At 40.9% G+C, this 26,396-nt stretch overlaps 2 protein-coding genes across 2 annotated transcripts in view; one reads left to right on the forward strand and one right to left on the reverse strand.

The window, feature by feature from the left end:
- Positions 1-7,260, forward strand: part of Spg11 (SPG11 vesicle trafficking associated, spatacsin) — a 62,840-nt gene extending 55,580 nt beyond the window's left edge. Inside the window, exons 31-40 of the mRNA XM_085834511.1 lie at positions 812-951; positions 1,502-1,700; positions 2,036-2,173; positions 2,318-2,451; positions 3,217-3,324; positions 4,873-5,041; positions 5,287-5,375; positions 5,551-5,706; positions 6,506-6,657; positions 6,994-7,260. Of these exons, the coding sequence (XP_085690637.1) occupies positions 812-951; positions 1,502-1,700; positions 2,036-2,173; positions 2,318-2,451; positions 3,217-3,324; positions 4,873-5,041; positions 5,287-5,375; positions 5,551-5,706; positions 6,506-6,657; positions 6,994-7,174 (1,466 nt within the window). The 3' untranslated portion in view covers positions 7,175-7,260. The remainder of the gene's footprint in view (positions 1-811; positions 952-1,501; positions 1,701-2,035; positions 2,174-2,317; positions 2,452-3,216; positions 3,325-4,872; positions 5,042-5,286; positions 5,376-5,550; positions 5,707-6,505; positions 6,658-6,993) is intronic.
- Positions 4,516-26,396, reverse strand: part of Eif3j (eukaryotic translation initiation factor 3 subunit J) — a 34,966-nt gene continuing 13,085 nt past the window's right edge. The window contains exons 3-8 of the mRNA XM_021156457.3: positions 20,333-20,387; positions 19,870-19,961; positions 13,455-13,569; positions 10,406-10,567; positions 9,261-9,334; positions 4,516-9,109 (exon numbers count right to left, since the gene is read on the reverse strand). Coding sequence (XP_021012116.1) covers positions 8,978-9,109; positions 9,261-9,334; positions 10,406-10,567; positions 13,455-13,569; positions 19,870-19,961; positions 20,333-20,387 — 630 coding nt within the window. The 3' untranslated portion in view covers positions 4,516-8,977. The remainder of the gene's footprint in view (positions 9,110-9,260; positions 9,335-10,405; positions 10,568-13,454; positions 13,570-19,869; positions 19,962-20,332; positions 20,388-26,396) is intronic.

Here is a 26,396-nt window from a genome sequence, read left to right on the forward strand (position 1 = left end):
CACCATGTGGTTGCTGGGATTTGAACTCTGGACCTTCAGAAGAGCAGTCGGGTGCTCTTACCCACTGAGCCATCTCACCAGCCCTTAACGAAGCTTTATTGGCAGACAGTAAAACCCTGTGTTACACAAACCGATCTGGGATGGTGGCTCACAACTGTAATCTAAGCACTAGGGAAGCTGAAGCAGGAGAATCACGCTGAACTTAAAGCCAGCTAGGGCTACGAATGAGATGCTCAGAGAGACAAAAGGGGAAGAACAGCAAGTGTTACATACTCACTTTTACTTTCTCCTGGTACCAAGAAGTAAAGAAGCATGTCTCCCATTCCAGACTTAGGCTTTGCTTGGGAGTTTTCAGTGCTGGGGCTGAACCTAAGGCCTTAGAAATGCTGGGCAAGCACTCTGCACTGAATGTGAGACTAAGAGTGAGACTGGAGGAGCGATCTGAAGGAGAAAGGGGAGTGGGGGTGGGAGCAGGAGCTCTGTCTTCTCAGAGTAGGAACCAAGGTGCCTGAGAGATGTTTGGAGATAAGCAGACACGCTGGAGTATACAATGTGAGGAATTCAGAAGCAGACATCTTGGTACTGATCTCTAGAGCATGAAGAAAGCTTCAAGCCTGAGGTGGTCTGAGATTATTGAAATCATGGATGGATTTCCTGAAGGGTGGTGATGAAAGTTTTAAGTGGGGTTCTGTCAGAAGTGGCCGCAGGCCCAGATGCATCATGGGAATTGAATTCGGGGAGCTTTTCAGAGTGCTGAAGTCATGGGGAGAGGACACCCTAGAGCTCCCCTCAGACTTGTATTTGCTTTCAGCTTCAAGTTTGGACAGTCAATCATTTGTGATGGTACCACCCACTGATGAGGTAGCCCAGAACCTCCACACTCTCATAAGCAAGTGCCTCCATGGGAAGAACTACTGCCGGCAGGTCCTCTGTCTGTATGAACTTGCCAAGGTATGCACCAGACGGGGATCCCCAAAGGAGCACTGTCTGAAAGGGAGGCAGGACGTGCCAGTGGAGTCTTCCAGGAAGGCAGAGCAAGATATTTAACTTCCATGGGTTCCTGGCTCCTCTCTATAAATAATGGCTTGAACATGAGTTCCTTCTGATTTTACTTTCTAACTTGAACATTACACATGTGATGCATACAAAGACAGACTTCTTCACCCTCTCACTCCCAGAGCAGACAGGATGTGTGTGGCTCTGTGCTGGTTGGGAAACAGAAAGTACAAGAAGTTTGTCTAAAGAAGACTGGGGTGTCTGGAAGCACAGGCTGCAGCTCTGGCTCCAGGATAAGCATTTTATTCCATTCCTTTACTCTGTGTAATTGAAAAGATGAGCGTTCTACAAGTGACGAACCTGACTTGGTGAAGGGCAGGACTGGGCGGCATCACTTACTCTTCTGGGGTATTGGGATTGCTGAGATCAGGCAGTAGTGGCCTGTCCACACATTTCCTACTATTTGCTTCTAAAAATAACTCTGCTCCTGTTATCTTCCTCTTAGGATTTGGGCTGTTCCTATGGAGATGTTGCTGCTAGAGACAGTGAAGCCATGCTCCGAGCAATCTTAGCTTCTCAGCGGCCTGACCGATGTAGACAAGCCCAGGTCTTCATCAACACCCAGGGCCTTGAACCAGACACTGTGGCTGAACTAGTGGCTGAAGAGGTGACACGGGAGCTACTGACTCCATCAGAGGGAACAGGTGCCCCCCTCTCCAGACCTCACCAACCTCTCAGACAGTATTCTTAGTTTCCCAGTGTGAAAAATCTGAATGTTACAGTCATACACTACTTGTATGATTGCCCTTTCAAGACTGCATATTATTAGAAAAAGAACCCTTTACAATCATCTTATTGTTCTATAATCATGGCTATAGTAATTCTGCCTCTGAAATAATGCCCTTGTCCCATTAAAGCCAGCTAGAAAGAGCTATCAGGATTACCTCCTGGGCACAGTTAGCCTCCTGGCACCGTGTTCTGGCTCTTCTGCCAGCTCTCATGGAAAACTCAGTACCTGTCTCCACATCTTTCTGTGCAGGAGAAAAGCAACCTTTCAACCCAGCAGAGGAAAGCCAGACATTTCTTCAGCTAACTGCTTTGTGTCAAGACCGTACATTGGTGGGCATGAAGTTGTTGGACAAGATTCCCTCTGTCCCCCACGGGGAGCTGTCCTGCAGTAAGTCCTTATAATTAACACTCTTGTACTGTTGTAGTTTTAAGTTCAAGCCCATCAGAGCATAAGCACTCTCTAGACTGGACTTCCCCTGCCAAGCAAGTCAATGGCAGGTCCAGGTCCATCTCACCCATGTCCCACACCCAGCCACAGAGCTCCTGATCCTGGCCCACCACTGCTTTACCTTTACCTGCCACATGGAAGGCATCATCAGAGTCCTGCAGGCCGCCCGCATGCTCACAGATAACCACTTGGCTCCCAACGAGGAGTACGGATTAGTGGTGAGTAGTCCCCTTGAACCTACCATCATTCTGAGGCAGCTTTAAAGAGACAAGGGCCCCAGATCGAAGCTGATAGGGTCTTTGGATCCTTTATCTACTTGATTACTGGCCAGGGAGCCAAGCCCTCTGTTCCTCGTTGATTTGTCAAAATCAGTGTCTCAAAAGAGCAGAAAGCAAGATGTTCCCTGCCATGTACCATGGCTGTTGTACCTTCTTGGTACAAAGGGAAGTCTACTTTTTTAGGGAAAGAACTCTTTCTCCCCTAAACAAGTTTCAGACATGATCTGTAAATGAAGCACCCAAGCTCTTTATGCTTCCCCAAATGCCCACCCAGGTCATTAAGTAAAATGTAGCCCACTAGCCGGGCGTGGTGGTGCACACCTTTAATCCCAGCACTTGGGAGGCAGAGACAGGTGGATTTCTGAGTTCGAGGCCAGCCTGGCCTACAAAGTGAGTTCCAGGACAGCTAGAGCTATACAGAGAAACCCTGTCTCGAAAAACAAAAACAAAACAAAAAAAATGTAGCCCACTGCAATGAGGAGTGCTGAGCACCACTCAGAAAGGCATCGTAGCAGTAGATAGGTAGTCCATTAAAGATGGGTGACAACCAGTGACATCCCAGAGGCTCAGTCCAAATCCAGGGAAGCCCCAGCTGGGTGAGTGGGAAGGAGTGAAGCATGGCAGCCTGGCACTAACCTATCCCTCTGGGATATTTAGTGATGGTAGTGGTTTGACTTTAACAGCCTCACATGCTCTTTCCCTCAGGTCCGCCTCCTCACTGGCATTGGGCGCTACAATGAGATGACGTACATATTTGACTTGCTGCATCAAAAGCATTATTTCGAAGTTCTGATGAGAAAGAAGCTAGACCCAGTAGGTGTTTAGTAGTGAGCTACAGGATCTGTGAGTCTCCCCTGCTCTTGGAAATACATCTGTGTGGGCTCCAGAATGTTCAGAGAGAGCAGAGACTTCCCCTGGGTGCACACTATCACCAGTGACTTACATTAGAGTTCAGACTGAGTCATGATTTATGCTAAATAATGAAAATATTTGTCCTCCTTCACCTCAGCCTTTTACCCCTAATTTGTTTAGAAGTGCCTCTTCTGAGAAGGACATATCTCCTTGGAAAACTTGCTGAAAATAGGTGGATAGGGAAGTTCTACGAGTTAAGGAGGAAAAAGAATAGGATTAAAATATATGAAAAACTTAAACACCCCCCCCCCCCATCACACACACACCAAGTCTGGAAGCAGTGCACAGACTAGGGCCAGAGAAGACAAGGAGCTATTACTGATGTCTGGGAAGAAGCTTTGGCAACCCGCCTGGCTTGCTTAGTATTTGGGCTCTGCAGCTTCTCTGTCCCCATTCTGTGCAGTGACAGAAGGCATGTCACTCACATAGTCTTTGTTTCCAAAGCATTGGTGGTAGGTGCATGACTTACTGTCTGTCTTTGTTCATTTCTCCTGTCAAAAAGTAGTTTAAAAAAAAATCTGCCGGGTGTGGTGGTGCACACCTTTAATCCCATCACTTGGCAGAAATCACAAGGCAGAGCAGGCGAATTTCTGAGTTTGAGGCCAGCCTGGTCTATACAGAGAAACCATCTTGAGAAAAAGAAAAAAAAATCTGTTAGGCCTTTCAGGACAATCCTGCTGATTGCAAAGCAGCAAGATCTGACAGAAGGCCAATCTTAAGATCTTGCAGATTTTAATTATTTTGAGGCACTTTCTCATTTAAAATTATTTTAATAGCTTTTTCCTGATTACAAAAGTAATACATACACCACTTAGAAATCAACACAGAACTCCTCAGTGTTCACCATCTGGAGACACCCACTACTAATATAATATACCCCTTTTTTTGCATATGTACCCCAAAATTTACCTTTTAGTGAAATTATACGCTTTGAGAATAAGAGATAACTGAGGGTCTCCTTTTATACGATGTTTACTGTGGCTATTTCACAAGTCAAGTCAATCCTGTTTCAGAGGCCATCGTTAAGTGATAAAGCATGCGCTTAGCCCTGTGTCCAGTTCCGTAATAAAGAAGAAAAGAGAAAGACAGCAGTTTAACAGCTACAAGATGTTCTTAGCCTTTATTTGGGGCATCCAGGCTGCTTTTAATTAATGCTATTAAGTGTGTTACATTCAGCTTCACACTGTACATCTTCAGGACAGAGTCCTAGCAAACAGACTTTAGTTAAGTGTGTGCTCTTAACAGGATTCCTTCTTGTTTATGCTCCCCAACAATGAGGACACGCCTGTTTCCTTGTTTTCAAGACAGCTTAAGATTTTACTGTCATTTCCATTCTATTCATTTACCTTTCATTGGGTATTTTAAATAGTTTATAAAACCAATGGACTCAGTTGATTCTCTCCTGTGGTCCCTGGCTGAGACCTTGGATATACCGTTTTTTCTGGGCAGACTGGCACCCTGAAGACAGCCCTACTAGACTACATCAAACGTTGCCGCCCTGGAGACAGCGAAAAGCACAATATGATTGCCCTGTGCTTCAGCATGTGCCGGGAGATAGGAGAGAATCACGAGGCAGCAGCTTGCATCCAACTGAAGCTGATTGAGTCTCAGCCCTGGGGTGAGTGCAGCCTTAGGAGCTCTCGGGAGCTCCAGGTGGCAGAAGATGGCAGTTCATAGAAGCTTGTGAACCTTAGGACTGAAATGCTAAGGCGTCATCCACCAAAGGGCATACATTTCTCACCAGCCTTCACCCGAGTGAACACAGCTGCTGTGAATACACCTAGGATGTTTTCCCACCTAGCCTGCCGTCACTGAGTGGCTCTGAGCCACTGAGCTTTCTAACAACTGTCCTTTATTCTACAGAAGAAAGCCTCAAGAATGGAGCCCAACTAAAACAGCTCCTGCTTAAAGCCCTGACTCTGATGTTAGATGCAGCAGAGAGTTATGCCAAGGTAACCAGTGCATTCTAATCTGGCCTCCAGCCTTGGCAGTACTAGGAATTACTTTGGCTTGGGCTCTTCCAAGCGAAGAGGGAGTGTATAATGAATTAAGCAAAGGTCAGAGAACAGAAGGGATGGTAACAATAAAGTTCTCCCTTCATGTGTCTCCTCCACCCTTGTCCCTCAGGACTCCTGTGTTCGACAGGCCCTGCACTGTAACAGGCTCACCAAGTTGATAACACTACAGATTCACTTTCTCAACAGTGGCCAGAATACAATGCTTATCAACTTGGGCCATCAGAAGCTAATGGACTGTATCATGACCCTACCTCGGTTCTACCAGGTAAGAATACTGGGGCAAGTACTGCCAGCATGCTTGCTCATCCTGTGGTATTTCACTCTTGGCCCCAGGGGCTGAGTCTGACCTTTCAGGGTTAGTTCTCCCAATTTAGCTATTAGTACCACTCGGAGGAAATGTGAGATGGATGTGTGTGTTTTTAGTGATTCAGATCAAACTGAGGTCTTCACAAATGCACTACTTAAGGCACACTCCCAGCCACTATTGATTGATGTACATCTCTAGCACATGATTTGGGCAAAGGATGGAGAATTTTGATGTTTGTCAGTTATGAGTCAGGTATCCTTTGCTTATCCTCTTAAGTCTTTCTAGATTGTGTTCTTGGCATGGTCTTCCCAGAGATCAGTTCTAGCCTTTAAATAAAAGGGACTGGCCAGGCATAGCTTTAGTTCCCAGTACTAAGGAGGCAGAGTTTTAAAGCCAGCCTGGTCCACAATGTAAGTTCCAAAGAAGCAAGGCTCTTACACAGAGAAACCCCATCTTGAAAAACAAAAAATAAAAGGTACTAATGTCCCAGCACCAGCTTTTCTCCCTGCTCCTCACACATTTGAGTTTCGGAAATAATTCACATCTCAGCAGTTTTGCTGTCCATTTTAAGGAAGACTAAAAACAAGTTACTGCATGAGTTTTATGGGAGGGAAATGCTAATCAACAAGACTTTAAATGACCGAAGACAGAGCCTTTAGCACTGTGTTCATCATAACTCACTGTGTACAGAACTGTCTCTGACAGTTACCACAGCCCAGGCTCTAACGGTCCCTCCCACCATGCCCATCCTTTGCAGGCTTCTATTGTAGCTGAGGCCTATGACTTTGTTCCTGACTGGGCTGAAGTACTCTACCAACAAGTGATTCTTAAAGGAGACTTTAGTTATTTGGAAGAATTTAAGCAGCAGAAGTTACTAAGACCCAATATATTTGAAGACATTTCCAAAAAGTAAGTATTTCAACTTGACAGCAATCCCAGCAGTTGCCTCAAGTCAGTGCTAGTGTATCCCAGGACCGTCAGGGCTACACATAGAGATGGTTTAAAAAAAAAAATGTTGCTTATGAGCCAGAAACCCTAGCAAAAGTGCCTTTTACAATAGTACTACATTTAGTATGTGGGTACACGTATTTATCTTTAATGAAATTAATTCATCAAGACCCAATACTAGTTTGACAATTTCCTAAGCTACACAATCCCAACCTCTGCAGATAGTGGTGGTGGAGTGGATCCCTCTCATTGACAATACAGCATTTAACCTGTACTTTTTATACATCTTTTGTGTAGATATAAACAACACCAGCCTACCGACAGGGTCACAGAAAACCTGAAGAAGTTACTTTCATATTGTGAAGATATCTACCTGTATTACAAGTTGGCATATGAACACAAATTTTTTGAAATTGTAAATATGCTTCTGAAGGACCCTCAGACGGGATGCTGCCTTAAAGATATGCTCGCAGGTTAGAAGATTGGAAAGGCGCCTGATTGCTTGTTTGTACCTATACAGCTCTAAGGGATGTTCAATCCTAATAAAGTATTTGGAGATCTTTATCCCCATTTGAGTTGAAAAGCCCAGAAATATACCATACTGCATTAGTCGTTTGTGGCTGTAGGGAATGGAGGAAAAATTAGTATTGAGATCAGAAGTGCTTTGTTAGAGTGGCTTCTACATCAGAGAAACAATAGTGGTTAAAGAACGCCTGTACCTGCAGGTTCCAGTTTCAAAGCAATTTAATCTTATTTACACAGTTAAGGAACAGGTGATACATTTTCATGAGTTAGAAACTGAACTTTCTATAATAAAATAGTTTTTAATTCAGTGTCATTATTACTGCTGAGGAAATCTTAGCCCTTGTCTGCCTTCAACAGTATTTACTGGAGTTATTGCTGTGTAGTCACACCTCCTACTAATTCATGTCATTTAGATGGTCCTGTTCTCCACTTAGTAGTCTACAGAGCTTTGAGATTCCTATTGCCTATGGAAGAGAAATCAAAAACATTTTTTGTTCTGATTGTGAAAACCTGGGGTGAGGGGTACACAAGTTTGGGTAAATTATTTAAGATGTAATCCAATTTATGCTTCCAGCAATAACCTTAGTAACAGGCTCCATTACTACAAATAAATAGTCCTAGGTACTTAATTGAGCCTTAGCATCTAAACAACAAAATCATTAAGAGTAGGAAGGCAGCCTCTGTTGCTCTGTAACTGTTGAAGACTCCAAACATTCTTGCTTCAAAGCTGTGACTACATCAAGCATTGACTAGCTTTAGTGAGTAGAGACCTCCACCCATGAGTGGCATTCTGTACTCTCAACTATCTCTGGGGATATAACACAAAATTTAAGACCTCACAATAGTGATTTTATTAAATTAGTTGCTTTATAAAACACTGCAGATGTCATAATTGTTAACATAACAATTTACCAAACTGTAGTTAACTGGTGCAGTTTGCTGAGCATGTTTTATAAAGAAAAGGAAATGCCAAAACCCTGTTAAAAGTTTTCCCATTGCAGCCTAGAACATTTGTTTCTCAGACACTTGAATCAGGCAAACAGAAACAGAGTTCCCTCCCCCATCTGAAGTCCTCCATCAATAGAAACAGCTGATAAAGAACTAGACAGTCACTGCACTGGAGAGTCCACCACTTGCACTGTATATGGAGAAGTTTACCTTCTTCAGCTTCAACGTCAGAGGGTTTTGGTCATTAAAATCTTAAGTATCAAACTAGTACTTTTCAGCCACAGTATCTTCACTCTGAGATAAGCAGTCTTCTTCACAAGTTTTTAATAGCCTCACCTCAATTTTAAGACAAAGCAATTTTAATACTAGGTGCATCCCACATGCCCTTGCTGCAAACTGCTTTTCTCGACAAGTTATGAAGTAGTTCAAGGAGGTATGGTTAAGGCTGTATTACTGAATGGTGCTGGTAAATACTACACTTTTTTTTTTTGTCATGTTGCAACCTTTGTTTCCAATTTAGTGACTGCTGCTATGGAATCGGATAGCAACAATGACAACATTATTAGGTTTGTTTTGTTTTTAAACTATGATTTAGTAGCAACTGAGGTTCCCAATTTTAACCCCTTGGCAACAAGATCCAAGTTCCCTCGTTTGCACATTAGCACCTGAGTGTCAAGGGGTTAAATAACCAGCACAAAAGATACTGCACTTCTGATTGTAGCATTTGGCAGAACTGAAAGGAAAGGAGGTTGTGCTACATGTTGAAGGGATTGTGGGCAAAAGAAAGAAGACACCAGAAGATAAAATGTCACATGAAGTCTTCATAGTCTTGTACATATCCTCCATCATATCCACCATAATCTGCCAGATCGTCTTTCATGGTGGCCTTTAATCCCCCTCCAGGAACCACGCCTTTCTTCTTCTTTTTGGCTTTGCTTTGCTAAAAATGAAGAGTTAAATTCATGAATCTTTATCTGCAATGGGCATTTCACTGTCATAGCAAGCACTCAAAGAGGTCAAAGGCACCTACAACATTTTGATTGTCTCAGAAAAGAACACATGAGTCCTGTCTCAGAGCGTGCCTTCCTTACCTTTTCTTGCTTCTGTTTTTCACTGCAGAGCACAGTCAATGAGTTGGTAATCTTTTTCAAGTCATCAATTTCCACTTTAAAAGAGGGAGAGAGATCATACTAGTAAACTTCAGCTTTTCAGCATTTTGAAAAATAAAATCACAGCCGTCCTTTTAACATATACAAACTAATTTGTCTGTTGATGAACTCAGGTAACTTTAAAACAACTGTGAGTTTCTCCTTCCTAAGTAATCAGGTAAATAACGGGTGAGTCTATGGCTAGGGTCCATGGCTAAGACTGTAATTATGGACTCTTTAGTATTCGCACTGCTGCTTATGTCCTCTCCTCAGTCTGAAAGAGGAGAGAATAACCATGGCCTCCTGCAACACATCGTCACATCAGCTGTTAACACACAGATGACAAGCCTTCTGGTCCAAGAACTACAACACATTTAGTGGACAGTATTTCCTGTACTTACTGAAAAAAAATCAGTTCTGAGAAAATGTTAGGAAGTTTGCTTTAAGTACCTCCCCCCACCCTCACCCCCACCCCCAAACAACAGTAAAAACCACTACGTATAAAATGAAAACCAAAGAAAATCAACTCCTAATTCACAATGACCTTTTTCTCAATCTTCAGCCAGTCCTATCCCCAGATATCCTTGGTGTGGCATGTCAGCACATGCACCCAGTTCTGTCGGACAACTTGGACAGCACCTAGGCTTCCATTTGTAAAATCTGCAGTTTTTAAGGATCTTACTGAGTAAGCTCTAAACCCCTAGTCCATTTGTGGACCATTTAGGAGAAAACTGCATAAAAAGATTACCCAGTGTTTTGTGGCCTGCTTTGTTTGGGATAAACCAGCTGTCTTTTGGGAAGCTACAAAAGAATGCAAAGCCACCATGCATTGGAGAACATCCCAAAAATATTTGCTAAAAAGGAAATCCCAACTCTATCATTACATAGCATAAAAGCTCTTTTAAAGAACTATTTTCCAAAGTATGGTGCTTAAGTTTTTTGAGGCAGGGTTTCTCTGTGTAGCCCTGGCTGTCCTGGAAGTCACAGAGATCTGCCTGCCTCTGCTTCCAAGTACTAGGATTACAGATATGGGTCACCACACCCAGATAATACAGACAAAAAAAAGGCTAGAAATCAGAATCACTTACATGAAATACAGACATCTCGAACTAAGGCTTCCAAAAAACTGGCATAATATAGTGATTTTTCATATTGTGTAATTTTATCTTTTAGTAACTTTCCAAACTCTGTGAAGTCATCTCTTGAAGATGGGTTCATAGCATCTATTCCATAAACTGTATTATTAACACCTATAAGAGACAAAAGTCCTGGAACATTAGGAAAAATGAAACATTTTAAATTTTAAATCAATGAAGGGCTAGTGAAATGGCTCAGTGGGTTACAAGAGCTTACCCAGAGCCCATGTAGAGATGAGGAGAGAGAACTGACTCCACAAAACTGTCTTCTGACCAACAACACACTTACTCTTAAATTTTAAAGTTCATAAACCAAACTGATTTGCCATAGTGAGTGTGTGTGTGTGTCTGCACACACGCACACACTTGACCTGCACGTGGAAATAAGAGCATAAGGGTCCTGGGGATCAAACTCATGTTGTCATCAGGGTTATTATTATACTCTGAGCCACCACTCCAGCCCTCTGAAGCTTTTTAACCTGGGCCTATTGAAGTTCTTGGGACAGAATTCAGAAGGCACCTTCTAAATCTTTTAAATTCAAATTAGAGTTCAAGGCCTGGCACACAGACAGACACTAAAACAACCAACAAATAAATTAATAAAATCGTATGGGCTGGGAATATAGCGCAGGTAGTGCTTGCTTAACATGTATTAAGCCCTGAGTTTAATCCCTTGCATTGAAAATTAAAAATGTAATTCTGTGACATGATATTTGTTTTGTGATTTGATTGTTTCAATTTAACAGATTTCCTTTGTTAAAAAAAATTAACAATAAAAGACCTTATGCATTTTAAAGATATAGTTAAAAAACAAAACAGGGGCTAGAAAAATGGCTCAGTGGTTAAGAGCACTAACTGTTCTTCTAGAGGTCCTTGAGTTCAATTCCCAGCAACCACGTGGTGGCTCACAACCATGTGCAATGAGATCCAATGCCCTCTTCCAGTGTGTCTGAAGACAGCAACAGTATATTCATATATAAAATAAATCTTATTTAAAAAAAGATGGATACTATAGAACTAATCAACTAACTCCAAAAGCAGTTTTCTCTCAGTGTTTAAACCTGAGAAGACTAAAAGAACTCTGTGTTAAAGTATTTATGCTTCAAGTAAATGGTCTAACAATACTACAGATTCAGCACTGTAGTACAGGAAATGACAGTTCATTCTTAGTAACCAAACAATTACTATGCTAGTGCATTTTTTACTTCTTAATCTACAATTGGTATATCTCATATGAGACTTTACACACACACACACACACACTGGATACAGAGGGTATCCAGTCCATTACAGATGGTTGTGAGTTACCACGTGAGTTGCTGGGAATTTAACTCAGGATCTCTGAAAGAGCAGTCAGTGCTAATAACCGCTAAGCCATCTCTCCAGCCTCCTCATAGGTTTTCTACACTGAGCATATACACATGGGCTGTCATGAATACAAGAATACCCAGTCACACCTGAGGAATATGGTTATTCTTTGCTAAAGAGGGGGAAACAACTACAGCCAGCCCCTTGCGTTTTAGAGAAGGGATTGGGGAATCACAACTTTTCACACCTGGTAATGACAAATTTGACAAATGAAGTATAGAGTCTTGATTTCTCTATACCTTTAACTCTTCCTTAGGTGTACTGGCTAGTTTTAAGTCAACTATGTAAACTATACAGTCCTCTGAGAATAGGGAATTTCAACTGAGAAAATGCCCTCACCAGACTGGCCTGTGGTGCATTTTCATGATTTTTGATTTATGTGAGACAGCACAGCTCACTGTACACAGTGATTCTCCTGAGTCGTGGGTATTGTAAGAAAGCAGAATGAGCAGGCCAAGAGAGCAAGCTAGTAAGCAGCAATCCTTCATGGCTTGCTTCTTCACTTCCTGCCCCGACTTCTCTGGATAATGGACTATAAGCTGTAAAATAAAAATAAACTCTTTCGGGTTGGAGAGATGGCTCAGCGGTTAAGAACATGGGCTGCAGCCTGGCGGTGGTGGTGCACACCTTTAATCCCAGCACTTGGGAGGCAGAAGCAGGCGGATTTCTGAGTTCGAGGCCAGCCTGGTCAACCAAGTGAGTTCCAGGACAGCCAGGGCTATACAGAGAAAACCTGCCTCGGAAAAACCAAAAAACCAAAAACCAAAAAAAACCACGGGCTGCTCTTCCAGGAGACCTGAGTTCAAGTCCCAGCAACCACATGATGGCTGACAACCATCTGTAATGGAATCTGATGCCCTCTTCTGGTATGTTTGAAGACTGAAAAGAATTTAAAAAGAAGAAAAAAAAAGAACGACTTTCCTCCCCAACTGTTTTTGGTCTGATATTTTAATCACAGAAATATAATATAACTATGTTGTATAACTCTTAGAGCACTAAGAATATACCCACTTATCTTGTTCACTAACTATAGCTGTAGACATGCCACACAAAAATGATGTCTCTGAAAGAGTGTATCAAAAAGGCCAAAAAACACACACACACACATACATACACAAGAAACAAACCTGAACATGAGGCAAAGCTAACTAGAACTGGATATTCTACATGGACCTACATACTAAGCCCAAGTTCTATCTAGACTTACTGCAGCAGGATGACATCAAAGACATTTTGGCATTTAATTCCCAAGCTACAGACTACAGAATCTATCCAGCTCATTAATTTTAGGGAATGTGTACTTGTTTTAGGGACAGAATTGGGAGGCACAGCCTTGGTATATAGACCTAGCTGGTTTCCACTTCTGACCCTCCTGTCTCAGCATCCCAAGTGTTAGGATTATAGTTATGTGCTACAGTGATGTCTTAAATTTAATAACCTTTGACTATATCTTTACCAAAAATCTGCCTATACCTTGTCAATCTCACATATATAAACAAGAGCTTAAAAATGTTTTCTAATTGCAATGCGAATGTATGTGTCCTTTAAAAGCATGGTTTTTGATCTTTTACAGGTAGTAAGACAGGCAAAATTTTTCATCTGCAGTAACTCAACACTGCACCCACCATCTTACCAAAAGTTTCTTTTGCTAATTCAAGGTCTGACTCTTCCTGTAATTTCTTTAGCCGGAGTTTATCTGCTAATTGCTCTTCGGGTGTTAGTGCTTTAGATTCTTCAGGTTCTTCTAACTAGAAAGAAACAGAAATTTCACTTACAAATGCCAAGCTTATGATGGACACAGTAGATTTTCATATTGTATGGATTTTATGTCAGTGCATACGTATATAAAGAAGCAAGCACATGCACTGATTACTGGATTTCACCATTCATCTAAACACTTCAGGTACTTTACTTCAACTGTACAGCTAAAACACAAAAGCTGGGCGGTCGTGGTACAGACCTTTAATCCTAGCACCAAGAGGCAGGTGGATCTGGGACCAGCTTGGTCTAAAGAGTGAATTCCAGAATAGCCAAGGCTACAACTACACAGAAAAACCTAGTCACAGCACCCCCACCCCCACCCCTTGCCAATTATGGAGACATAAAGAGGTTTGACAGCTTGCGCAAGGCAACAGGGAGCAACATCTGGGTGAGATTTGAGGTTATTTATTTTTCCATCTTATGAGTCGATGAAGTTATAGGTAAGATGAAATGGCATTCTTATATACTGCCACAACAGACTCTAAACCACCTTTCTAGGGCAATACAGAAACATGTTTTAGGCATCTTAAAATATTTCTACATGCTTTCATTAAGTCATTCTAAAGTATTTATATTAAGAAACCCAAGGGCTGGAGAGATGATGGCTCAGTGGTTAAGAGCACTGAGTTGTCTTCCAAAAAACCTAGGTTCAAATCCCAGCACACCATAGCAGCTCACAACTGTAATTCCAGTTCCAGGGCATCTGATACTCTCACACAGACATATATGGAGGCAGAACACCAATATAAATAATTTTTTAAAAAATATAGAAAGATTGGCTATTTAAAAAAAGAAAAGAGAAACAAACCACCTAACTAAACAAACAAATATGAAATGCTGGCCAGTGGAGAAAAAAGAAACCAACCAACCTGAGATGCAGGTTGGTGACGCACGCCTTTGATCCCAGCACTTGGGAGGCAGAGGCAGGCGGATCTCTGAATTCGAGGCCAGCCTGGTCTACAGAGTGAGTTCCAGGACAGCCAGGGCTACACAGAGAAACCCTGTCTCGAATAACCAGAAAAAAAAAAAAAAAGACTAATGAAAGACCCAACTGCTCATCAAGGAACAAGGCAGTAAATGATGAAATGATGATTATGAGTATATATCTACCGATGGGGATGGAGCTCAGGGTAGAGCACTTGGTTCAGTTCCCCAGTACAAAAAGAGTAGAATTTAAGCCAGGTGGAGGTAGTGCACTTTTTTTTTTTTTTTTTTTTGGTTTTGGTTTTGGAGACAGGGTTTTTCTGTGTAGCCCTGGCTGTCCTCAGAACTCACAAATCCTCCTACCTCTGCCTCCCAAGTGCTGGGATTAAAGGTGTGCACCACCATTGCCCGGCGGTAGTGCACTTTTAAGCCCAGCACTTGGGAGGCAGAGGCAGGCGGATTTCTAAATTCAAGGCCAGCCTGGTCTACAGAGTGAGTTCCAGGACAGCCAGGGCTACAACAGAGAAAGAAACCCTGTCTTAAAAAACCAAAGGGGTGGGGTGGGGACAGTGGAAATTAATGAAAATACTTTTTTATTGATAGATAGATAGATAGATAGATAGATAGATAGATAGATAGATAGATAGATAGATGATGCTTAGGACCTCTCTCCCTAGCTTTACTAAGGTATAGTTGATTTAAAAAGATAAAAATAGCCCAGTGGTGGTTGCATATGCCTTTAGTCCCAGCATTTAGGAGGCAGAAGCAAGCAGTTATGTGGAAGTACAAAGCCAGCCTGGTCTACAGAGCAAGTTTTAGGACAGCCAGGGCTACAGAAAAACCCTTTCTCGAAAAAGCAAAAAGGACAGACGGAAGGACAGAAGGAAGTATTTACACTGTACACGTTAAATATGTTTTATTAAATACATAAATAAATAAAAAAATTTATTAAATACACGTTAAATATGTATGTATACACTGTGAAATGACTAAATCATACAAACTATTAAGTTAATAAACTATTAAGATCTCTCTTACCAATCAGGCTTTTCTGAGCATATCATCATTTTTAAGATTTCATTTCTGAACACTTTTATGTTCAAAAATAAAGCACACCTTTTAATCTAACTCTGTAAATTCAAAATAGTCTAGTCTGCACAGTGAATCCCTGACTTGAAAAGTAAAAGAAAGAACAGAAAAAGAATTCAAAACTTAAGCTTCTGACATCAGAGCCAGGCAGTAAGTTCAAGGACAGCCAGGGTTACATAGAGAAACTCTGTCTAAAAAAAAAAAAAAAAACCATGATCAGGATGTTGAAGCAGTAGGGTCAGTAAGTTCCACATTAGCCTGGACTCCATATTACAACCCTGTCTTAAAAATAGAAAATCTTAAGCTGAAAATAGACTAAGACAAAATAGGCGTGGTAGCATGCCTGAAATCCTTCTACTCAGTAGGGAAGAGACAAGGATCACCAAGTCTAGGTCATCCTCAGCCACACAGCAAGTCTGAAACCAATCAACAAAACAAACAAAATTAAGCATATAAAAAAGCAAAATAAAAATAGATAAAATAACACAAGAAATAATGAAATAACTTTAGAACGTAGTACTTTACTATATACACTTAGCAAGATACATTCTTTAAAATCCCTTTTTAAAGAATAAATAAGAAGGATTGTAGCACATGTTTAATTGAATCAGAGCCAGGTAGAATTCTGAGCTCGAGGACAACCTGGTCTGCATAGTAAATTCCAGGCCAGCCAAGGCTATATAATAAGACCGTGTCTCAAAAAGTTAGCTGGGGCCTTGCAAACACATAAGTGGATGCTCACAGTCAGCTATTGGATGGATCACAGGGCCCCCAATGGAGGAGCTAGAGAAAGTACCCAAGGAGCTAAAGGGATCTGCAACCCTATAGGTGGAACAACAATATGAACTAACCAGTACCCCAGAGCTCTTGACTCTAGCTGCATATGTATCAAAAGATGGCCTACTTGGCCTTCACTGGAAAGAGAGGCCCATTGGACATGCAAAGTTTATATGCCCCAGTACAGGGGAACCCAGGACCAAAAAATGGGAGTGGGTGGGTAGGGTGGTGGTGGGGAGGGTATGGGGGACTTTTTGGATAGCACTGGAAATGTAAATGAGGAAAATACCTAATAAAAAATTTTTAAAAAAAGTTAGAATATACCCTAAAGTTGAAAAGAACTGTGGGGCGGTGGTGGCACACGCCTTTAATCCCAGCACTCGGGAGGCAGAGGCAGGGGGATTTCTGAGTTCAAGGCCAGCCTGGTCTACACAGAGAAACCCTGTCTTGAAAAAACCTATAAAAAAAAAAAAAAAAAGAACTATAATGAAATACTAAACTCCACTTACCAGCTTTAAACTTTATTCTATACATTACAGAATTCTTCTTTGAGATTATTTTGACTTTATAATGGTTTCATATTGTCAAGGGTGGCTAAGATTATAGGTATACACTACCATATATAGTTCTCACATATTTATTTGTTTGCTTCTTTATTAAGACATGGTCTTTATCTGTACCCTAGGCTATCCTCAAACTTGTATCTTTCCCACTGGGATTAGACATGCAGAACCACACCCTGCTCGTAATGTCCATGTATTCATACATTTACTCATTCATATATGTGTGTACCAAGCTTAAAATGGCTAACATGAACCTAACCAAAAGTTTACTACTAATTTAGAGTTAAGCTATAAAGTAACCAGATATAGACAAAAGGTAGCTCAGTCTCTTTTACATATCAGTAGAACAAGGAGAAGAGAATGGGCACCAAGGTAGTAAGAGGGGTAAGCAGAGAAAACCGAAGACTATATATAGGAGTCAACACAATAATCACCATGTGATACATGCACAGGCCCTGCTTGAATAGAGCAAATCTAAAAGACTGCTTGGAATAACTGGAAATATACATTTCTGTGTGTGTATATGTGTATAACACATTAAACACAAATATATATTAAGCTTGAGATATATAGATTTTTAAAATATCAGGTTATATTTATGCAATCATATGAAAAAGATCCCTGTTCAGAGGCTCATTAGTTGCATTAACATGTAGTTCTGACTAGCCTAGAATTGCTACATAGACCAGGTAGCATCCACATTTTAATAATCCTCCTGCTTCTGCTTCCAAGGAATGAATACTATCACTTTTGCTTTATGAGACTCGGTCTCCCTGTATAACCCAGGCTAGTCTTGAATGATATAGTCCTCTAATTCAGACTTACAAAGTACTGGAATTACAGGAATGTTCAACCATGCTACATTATTTTCTCTATTATCATATTTAAAGATTTTTTTCCCCAGGCTGGAGAGATGGCTCAGAGGTTAAGAGAACTGTCTGCTGTTCCTGAGGTCCTGAGTTCAATTCCCAGCAACCACATGGTGGTAATGAGATCTGGTGCCCTCTTCTGCCCTGCAGGATACATGCAGGCAGAACGCTGTATACATAATAAATAAATAAATCTTAAAAAAAAAAAAAATTGCCCCCCTCCCACCTGCTCAGGTCCCACTCACTCCTCCAGCCCATAGGTTTTTTATTTGTTTCTCATTAAGGATGGTTGTGAACCACCATGTGGTTGCTGGGATTTGAACTCATGACCTCTGGAAGAAAAGTCAGTGCTCTTAACTGCGGGGCCATCTCTCCAGCCCCGATTTTTTTTTTTTAAAGATCTATTTATTTTATGCTTATGAATACACTGTAGACACACCAGAAGAGGGCATCGGATCCTATTACAGATGGTTGTGAGCCACCATGTGGTTGCTGAGAATTGAACTCAGGACCTTTGGAAGAGCAGTCAGTGCTCTTAACCGCTGAGCCATCTCTCCAGTCCTTTTTTTTTTTCCTTAACAAAAATCAAAGAAGGCAAGGCAGTGTTGGTGCATGCCTTTAATCACAACATTTAGGAGGCAGAGGCAGAAAGCATCTTAGAAGTTTGAGGCCAGCCTGGTCTACAGAGTGAATCCTAGGACAGCCAGGGCTACCTGTTAGATAGCCAGAGAAACCCAATCAAGAAAGGAAGGAAGGAAGGAAGGAAGGAAGGAAGGAAGGAAGGAAGGAAGGAAGAAATTTCCATGTCATGTACGAAAAGACCTCTATAATAAAGTAAATAAAAACAATGTGGAAACCATACAAGAAAAGAAAGCCACTTAATAATGAATGCCTGTAATCTCAGCACTTAGGAAGAGACAGGAGGAAATCAAATTCAAGGTCAGCCTTGTTTACACAGATAATATATACAGAAATATAAAGATATCTTGAAATGTTTGCATTTGAGACAGAGAATAAGTGAGAAAGGGGTTAGGGGGGGTTGGAGAGATGGCTCAGCACTGACTGCTCTTCTGAAGGTCGTGAGTTTGATTCCCAGCAACCACATGGTGGCTCACAACCATCCGTAACAAGATCTGGCGCCCTCTTCTGGAGTGTCTGAAGACAGCTACAGTGTACTTACATATAATAAATAAATCTTTTTTTAAAAAAAAAAAGAAAGGGGTTAGGAATGTTTTATAGTAATTGTTTAATGTTTGAATTATGAAAATGTTTCCTATTTAAAACGGTTAATACTATTTCTGGATCCTGCTACAAATAATGAAGAATAAAAGCACAAATAACACAGAAACAGAAGTTTTTTTATATTTTGCTCAGTAACTGTGACTAGAAATAGCTACAGATAGGTTGGGGATACAGATTAGTGGTAGAGGGGTCACTTATATGCCCAGGACCCTGAATTCAATCCCAGCACTGAGAGAAGGAGAGAAGGAAGGAAGGAAGGAAGGAAGGAAGGAAGGAAGGAAGGAAGGAAGGAAGGAAGGAAGGAAGGAAGAAAAGGAGAAAGAAAGAAGAGGAGGAAGAATGAAGAAATAGGAGGAAGAAAAAGGAGGAGGAAGAAGAAAACTGTAGGTTCAGGCAAAAAACATCTGTTCTGAATGAGAAACAAAATATTTTCACATATAAGACTTCTAGGTTCTGGTTTTTTTGCAAAACTCACCAATCTGTTTCTGGGATTTGTATTTTTGTTTGTTTGTTTGTTTGTTTGTTTGATCTATCGAGAGACAGGGTTTCTCTGTGTAATAGCCCTGGCTGTCCTGGACTTGTTTTGTAGACCATGCTGACTTTAAAGTCATGGAGACTCACCTACTTCTTTCATGCCTCTGGAGTGCTGGCATTAAAGGCATATACCACAACACCCAGCTGGGATACACTTATGATATATCCATTTAGTCGTTACAGAGCCCTTCAAGTTACTAGGTAGTTATTTGCAGCCAGTCCAGATACTATGCTACAATTGACATGATATGAATTCTGTATGCATCAGAAGGAAACTGACAGAACTTACCCTCTTTTTAATTTCTTCTTGCCTTTTCTTCTGCTGCCGTTCTTTCTCTTTTATCTTTTCTGCTATTTTTTTCTTCTCTGAAATTTTTACTTCTGAAAGAAATATTTTATTTACAATTATATTGAATACTTTCTAGTTTATGACCAAGACAGACATGATGCTTGACTACTTGAAGAAACCAACCCTTCCCTAAATCCCCAGAGTCGTATGGTGAGATTCTGGGAAGGGGGCAGAGCTCTGGTACTTTTCCTTCTCCTTTTAAGTCGTAGCCCAAAGATCCAAATCTCTCTCCTCATACTTCCTTTAGACAAGGTAAGTTATTCAAATAACACCATTTCCTCTACGCTTTTTTCTCCTCATGAGACCCAGCAGTCAAACAGAAAACCAGCAGGTCTATAATCTGATTGTTGAGAAGCCAGAGAGGAAGAGCAGGAAAAAGAAGAGAATAAACAACGTGGCTCACCTGGTTTGACTTCTGCTTCCTCTTTATTTTCATCATCATCATCATCCCAGTTATCCTGAAGACAAGACCCGCCATTAGTGATTCTTACACACTCTCTTTTCCATGTGAGCTATAGGGTTAACCTAATTCTACAGAAACAAGTCTGCTGGTATTTTTGGTGTTACAAACTTTATAACAGTAGTAAGACCCTTAGCCAAGGTTTATCTTTCCATTTTCCAGTCTACTTCTCTATCTCAGCAGTGTAAGAAGCTCTACATGTTTCTCTTTGGGTTTGTTCCTAGTATTCTGTAAATTCCAATGTTGTTGTTCCCTTGTCCTATAACTAGTTATTTGTATATAGCAACGTCTACTAGGCTTTAAAAATTAGTATTCAGAAAGAAGGCAGAGTCCAGCATGGCCCAGGCTCTCCTTGAACTCCAGATCTTTCTGCCTCCACTTCTTAATTGGTAGGATTTCGGGCCACCAAACCCAGTGTCTGAACAGTAATTTTAACATTTAAGTTAGATTTATCAATTCTTTAACATTTTCTAATCCAAAAATCTGCAGTGTTTCAAAATTCAAAACATTCTTAAGTACCAACATGTTGCTACAAGAATATTCCATTCCTACAACAGCTAGGCCTACTGCCACAAGCCTGAATATATCCCAACTACTTGGAAGACAGTTCACATTCAAGGCCTGCCTCTACAAAGTGAGTTTAAGACCAGTCTGGGCAACTTAGTAAAATCCTGTTTCAAAATTAAGTGGAAAAAACAAAAACAAAAACAAATGAAGGCTAGGGAATATGGCTCAATGGTAAAATGCCTGCCTGGTATGTACAAGACCCTAGGTTCAATCCCCAGTACTACCAAAAATACATACATACATACATACATACATACATACATACTAACAGAAAATTCCAACCTGATCCATTGATAGGTCTTTAGTCAAAATAGACCAAACTTTAAAAACAGTGTATAAGATTACCTTCCAGTTATGTGTATAAGATATATCTAAAACAGGGCTGGCGATATGGCTTAGTGGGTAAGAGCACTGACTGCCCTTCCAAAGGTCCTGAGTTCAAATCCCAGCAACCACATGGTGGCCCACAACCACCTGTAATGAGATCCAATGCCCTCTTCTGGTGTCTGAAGACAGCAACAGTATACTTACATAGAATAATAAACAAATCTTTGGGCTGGAGCGAGCAGGGTTGACAGGAGCGAGCAAAAGTTCTAAATTCAATTCCCAACAACCACATGAAGGCTCACAACTGCCTGTAGAACTACAATGTACTCATAAAAAAATATATATCTAAAACAAAAGAATTTCATATTTACCTCAGTCCCATCTCTAAACTATATCATTACACATATGCACTTTATAACCTAAAGGGGGAAAAAAATCGCAAAACAGAAATACATCTGGCCCCAAACATTCTGGATAAGGGATATACTATAGAATCTGTACCACATTACCTGAAAACAACAGAAAGGGTGCACTACATCTTGGCCTTTGAGACAGTTTCACTATATATATTAGGCTGGCCTCCAACACTGATCCACCTGTCTCTGACTCCAAGTGATGGGATCAAAGACAAGAAGGTCCCCACCCCCAGCTTGACTAATCACTATCTCAATTTCTAGTACACTAGTGAGCAGGTACAAAAATAATAAGCACTCCTGTCTTTCTCTCTTCATGAAATTGTCCCTTGAACATAATAAAATCTATGAGTCACTGACCATTGCTACCTCTGGATTTCCATTAAGTTACAAAATCTCACACGAAAGAGTTTGCCATGGTTTATTCCTGAATCTATGGTTTCATTGTTTTCCTAATTTATATCCCTGATCCATCTAGATCAAAACACCACAGATCTAATTTCATAATTTTTCCAAATGGTTAGTAGGCTGCCAAACATCAGTTATTAAAGTCTGGCCTACTGTTATCAAATACTAAAATTTTGAATATTGAATTTCTGGCTTTCTATCTTATCCTACCATTAAGACTGTGTCTTCACACTTATCAGTAATACTTGGAGGGTTTTTTAATGTATATTTTGAGACAGGGTCTCACTATATAGCCCTGGCCCTCCCGGAACTTGCCATATAAACTAGACTAGCCTAGAATTTGCAGTGGTCCTCCTGCCTCTACTCCTAAGTGCAGAGATTGTAGATGTAACTAACACCCAACTTAGTACCACACTGCTTTCATTGCAGACGTTTTTGGTATGTTTAATGTCTGCTAGGGGCCATTCCCACTTTTAGATTTTTAATGTTTCTCCATAAACATTTAGCTAATGCCATAAAAAGCTTATCAGCCGGGCGAGGTGGCACACACCTTTAATCCCAGCACTCGGAAGGCAGAGGCAGGTGGATTTCTGAGTTCGGGGCCAGCCTGGTCTACAGAGTGAGTTCCAGGACAGCCAGGACTACACAGAGAAACCTTGTCTCAGAGAGAAAAAAAAAAAAACAAAAGGTGAGGCAGGAACTAATTAAACCTTTATAGCTCTGGCTCCCTAAGCTGGGCAAGGCACTTTGAGGTAGACCTATACTCTAATTTTTCTATGTCTAACTCAACCACTGAGCTACATATAACCTATTGTTAAACACTATTTTCTATAGAATTTAGAAGATTCCAATTTAATAGGGATGTAGACAGTCCTCAATTTAAATTGAGCTTCAATATCTAGGTAGAACAGGCTCACAAGCACCAGGCACAGTATGCATGTCACTGTGTCACTGGAAGATGAGCATCAGAGGGAAGGAGCAAAGCAGGAAGCACTGGCGATCAGACGAGGAAAGACTGACTAATACGCCACACCCACAACACAAGCTTCTAGTTTTACAGCATTACAGATCACAGATCTAAATCAACAGAGGGATGTACACTAAACCTCAATTAAGAGAAGCTTTGTATATCCAGCAAAGAAATAAAAAAATCTCTCCTCCACCCCACCCCCCATTAAAGCTGCAATGATGGAAACAAGCAGAACAGGAATAATTATATATACAAGAAAACATCTGTATGTGTGTGTATAATTTTTAAAAAACATTCTATTTTCTGTGTTTGGATATTCTTTCTTCATGCATGTCTATGTACCACTTGTGTGCCTATTGCCCTGAGAGGCCAGAAGAGGATTCAGACTCCTTGGAACTGGAGCTATAGTGTAAGCCACTACATAAGTGCTAGGACTCTAATCCGGATTCTTTGGAAGTCAGTGCTCCTACCCCATGAGCTGCCTTCTCCAGCCCCCAAGTAGATGTTTTTATAACCACTTGTCAATTTAAACCATGATTTAGACTTTTAATAGACTATTAGTCATTATTTGAATAACTAAAATACTAGAGTTAAAAATTAAAAGTTTGTATGACCTTACTATTTATGAATCAAAGAGATAAAAACAAGTTAACTATCAGGTATTCTGGGGTCTGCAACATGCTTCCGAGGGTCAACGCATGTCTAGGAAGTGCCGAGTTAAAGCTGAGATAATAACAGTATATAGCGCATACTGAACATTCACTGTGCACCTATAATTATGCTGGGAGCCTTTTCATGTTGTAACATTAAGGTTGACCCTTAGAACACTCCTAAAAGTAAGGCACCTCATTCCACAGAAAACTGCGGCCCAGAAGTAGCCAGCACGCTATCTCAGCAAGAAGTGACACTGGAACTTGCTCTGGACCAACGTGACACAGAACAAAACTCCCTCTGAATTTTGGAATATAAAGTAACTGAAAACTAAGTCCCTCCTGCCAAGATCTGTTCTTCCCATTAGCTCTAGAGTGAGCTCTCCTAGATCATAGGGAATCTTATAAAAAAGTAGAGTTAAGATACATACATACCTCAGGCAGCATGTAAAACATGCCCAGATACAGGCAACTGTATTAGTTACACAACCTTCAAATCTCAAGCTGCCAGTGGTAGGTTTGTTTGTTTGTTTGTTTTTCTTTTAGAGACTGGGTTTCTCTGTGTAGCCCTGGCAGTCCTGGAACTCACTTTGTAGACCAGGCTAGCCTCAAACTCAGAAATCTGCCTGCCTCTGCCTCCCGTGTGCTGGGATCAAAAGCGTGCACCACCACTGCCCGGCCATTGGTAGGTTTTATTTTGATCTTCAAGCTTCTGCCTGGTACCAAGAAGTCATGAGAAAATTTCACCCACTCTGTACCCTCTATCCTTATCACTCTCGGGTTTCCCACAACAAAAGATAAACCCAGCTCTTATCCATGAAAACAGGAGGCTACTTAGAAATTCTCCATCTTATCAGAGATTCCATTTCTTGAAATATTGTCTGTTTTGAAGTGGGGTCTTACTGTGTAGTTTAGAGGGGCCTTGAGCCATGATCCTCTTTAACTCTGGAATGCTGGGATTTGTGGCATGTGCCATCACACCAGGCCAGAATAGGTTTTGATAGTAAAAAAGGCAGTTCCTGTAAATAAATTCTAGGCAGAGTCATGACACCTGCCTCAGTGCACAAAGGACCATGAAAAGCAAGCCGTGTCTATTACCACTACCCTCAAACACATGCAACAAGCCTACCCTGACATTACTACTAAACTATCATATTAATTCTCTTAAGAGATCAAATATAGCTGTCACTATCCAAGAAGGCTAGGTAGCTTTCCACAGGAATCTTTAAAGACTCTGGTCCTTACATTATGAAAGTAAATGTAGGCACAGAATGCCTCCACGACTGCTGTCGGGAAACTGAGCAGACTACGCTGTAAGCACGAGGACCTTGTAAATGCTGGCAAGCTTTCCAGGTAAAGTGACAAAAGTGTTGCAAGACACTTAAAATAGAGACAGTCAGCTTACCTATCACTTCAAAAAAGACCTCAGTGTTATTTGGTTGAAGATACAACCTATTAATATCCTATTAAAAATACCTTTCCCAGGAGCTGAAATATAGCTCAATCGATGTAGCATTTGCACAGGATGCATGAAGTTTTGGATTCAGTCTCCATTACTGAAATAAACATCAAACACTTGCAGGAATCTGATTTAGGCATGCTAGTGGTATATGCCTGCAATCCCAGCACAGTGTGTGGAGACAGGAGGATCAGGAGTTCATGGTCAACTTGTTACCTGTGGAGTTCTAAGCCAGCCTGGACTATAATATTATAACAAAAACCATTCAGGTTGCCTTCATAAACCGGCCAGCTTCCTTAGAGAGAAGCTGTTTATACTTTACTCATGTATATAATACTTATGCCCTGCAGTTATTCACCCAGTATCATTTGAATCATTTCTCTCAAAGACATCTCTTTGAGATGCTTTCAAGTTCAAAATCTATTTCTTAACCAAACACAACCAACTATTAAAAGGAAAACAAAAAATTTTAATATTATTTTTAAAAAGTTTTCTAATAATGTACCTAACAGTTGGCTGGTCCTGCCATTTTCATAATACGAAAATGTGGAGTGTCATATACATTGAGAGAAATGTATTTAAGGCTGAAAATACTTTCCAACTGAAGCAATACATAATTATAGACTGTCAAATGGGAATAGCTTCAAAAAAGAACAGTTAAAACTGTTTTGCCCCATAGCAATAGCCTGGGATTAACATATATTTCTCTTCCTTTTTCCTCACTTTAGTCCAGCAAACCTTTTTGATTTTTTTCTTTTTAAAGGCAGAGTAGCCCAGAGCTACCTCAAACTCCCTATGGTGATTTGAATAGGTTTGACCTCCACAGATTTTGAATGGTTGGCCCATGGAGAGTGGCATTATTAGGAGATGTGGCCTTGTTGAAGGAAGTATCACTGTGGGTTGGGGCTTTGAGGGCTCCACCTATGCTCAAGCTCTGCCCACGGTAGAAAAGAGTCTCCTCCTGGATGCCTGTCTCTGGCTGACAGTCTCTGACTCTCAATACTAGTATGTAAAATTCTTGGCTCCTCCAGCACCAGGTCTGCCTGCATGCTGCCATGCTTCCCACCATGATAATGGACTGAACCTCTGAAACTGTAAGAAATATATTTCTTTATAAGAGTTGTGGTGGTCATGGTGTCTCTTCACAGTAATAAAAACCTAAGACACTCCCTATGAGTAGATGACCTTCAACTTCTTATCCTGAGTGCTGAAA

This window comes from Mus caroli, unplaced genomic scaffold (assembly GCF_978045245.1).
Source record: "Mus caroli unplaced genomic scaffold, Mus_caroli_1 scaffold_2, whole genome shotgun sequence".
Classification (NCBI taxonomy): domain Eukaryota; kingdom Metazoa; phylum Chordata; class Mammalia; order Rodentia; family Muridae; genus Mus; species Mus caroli.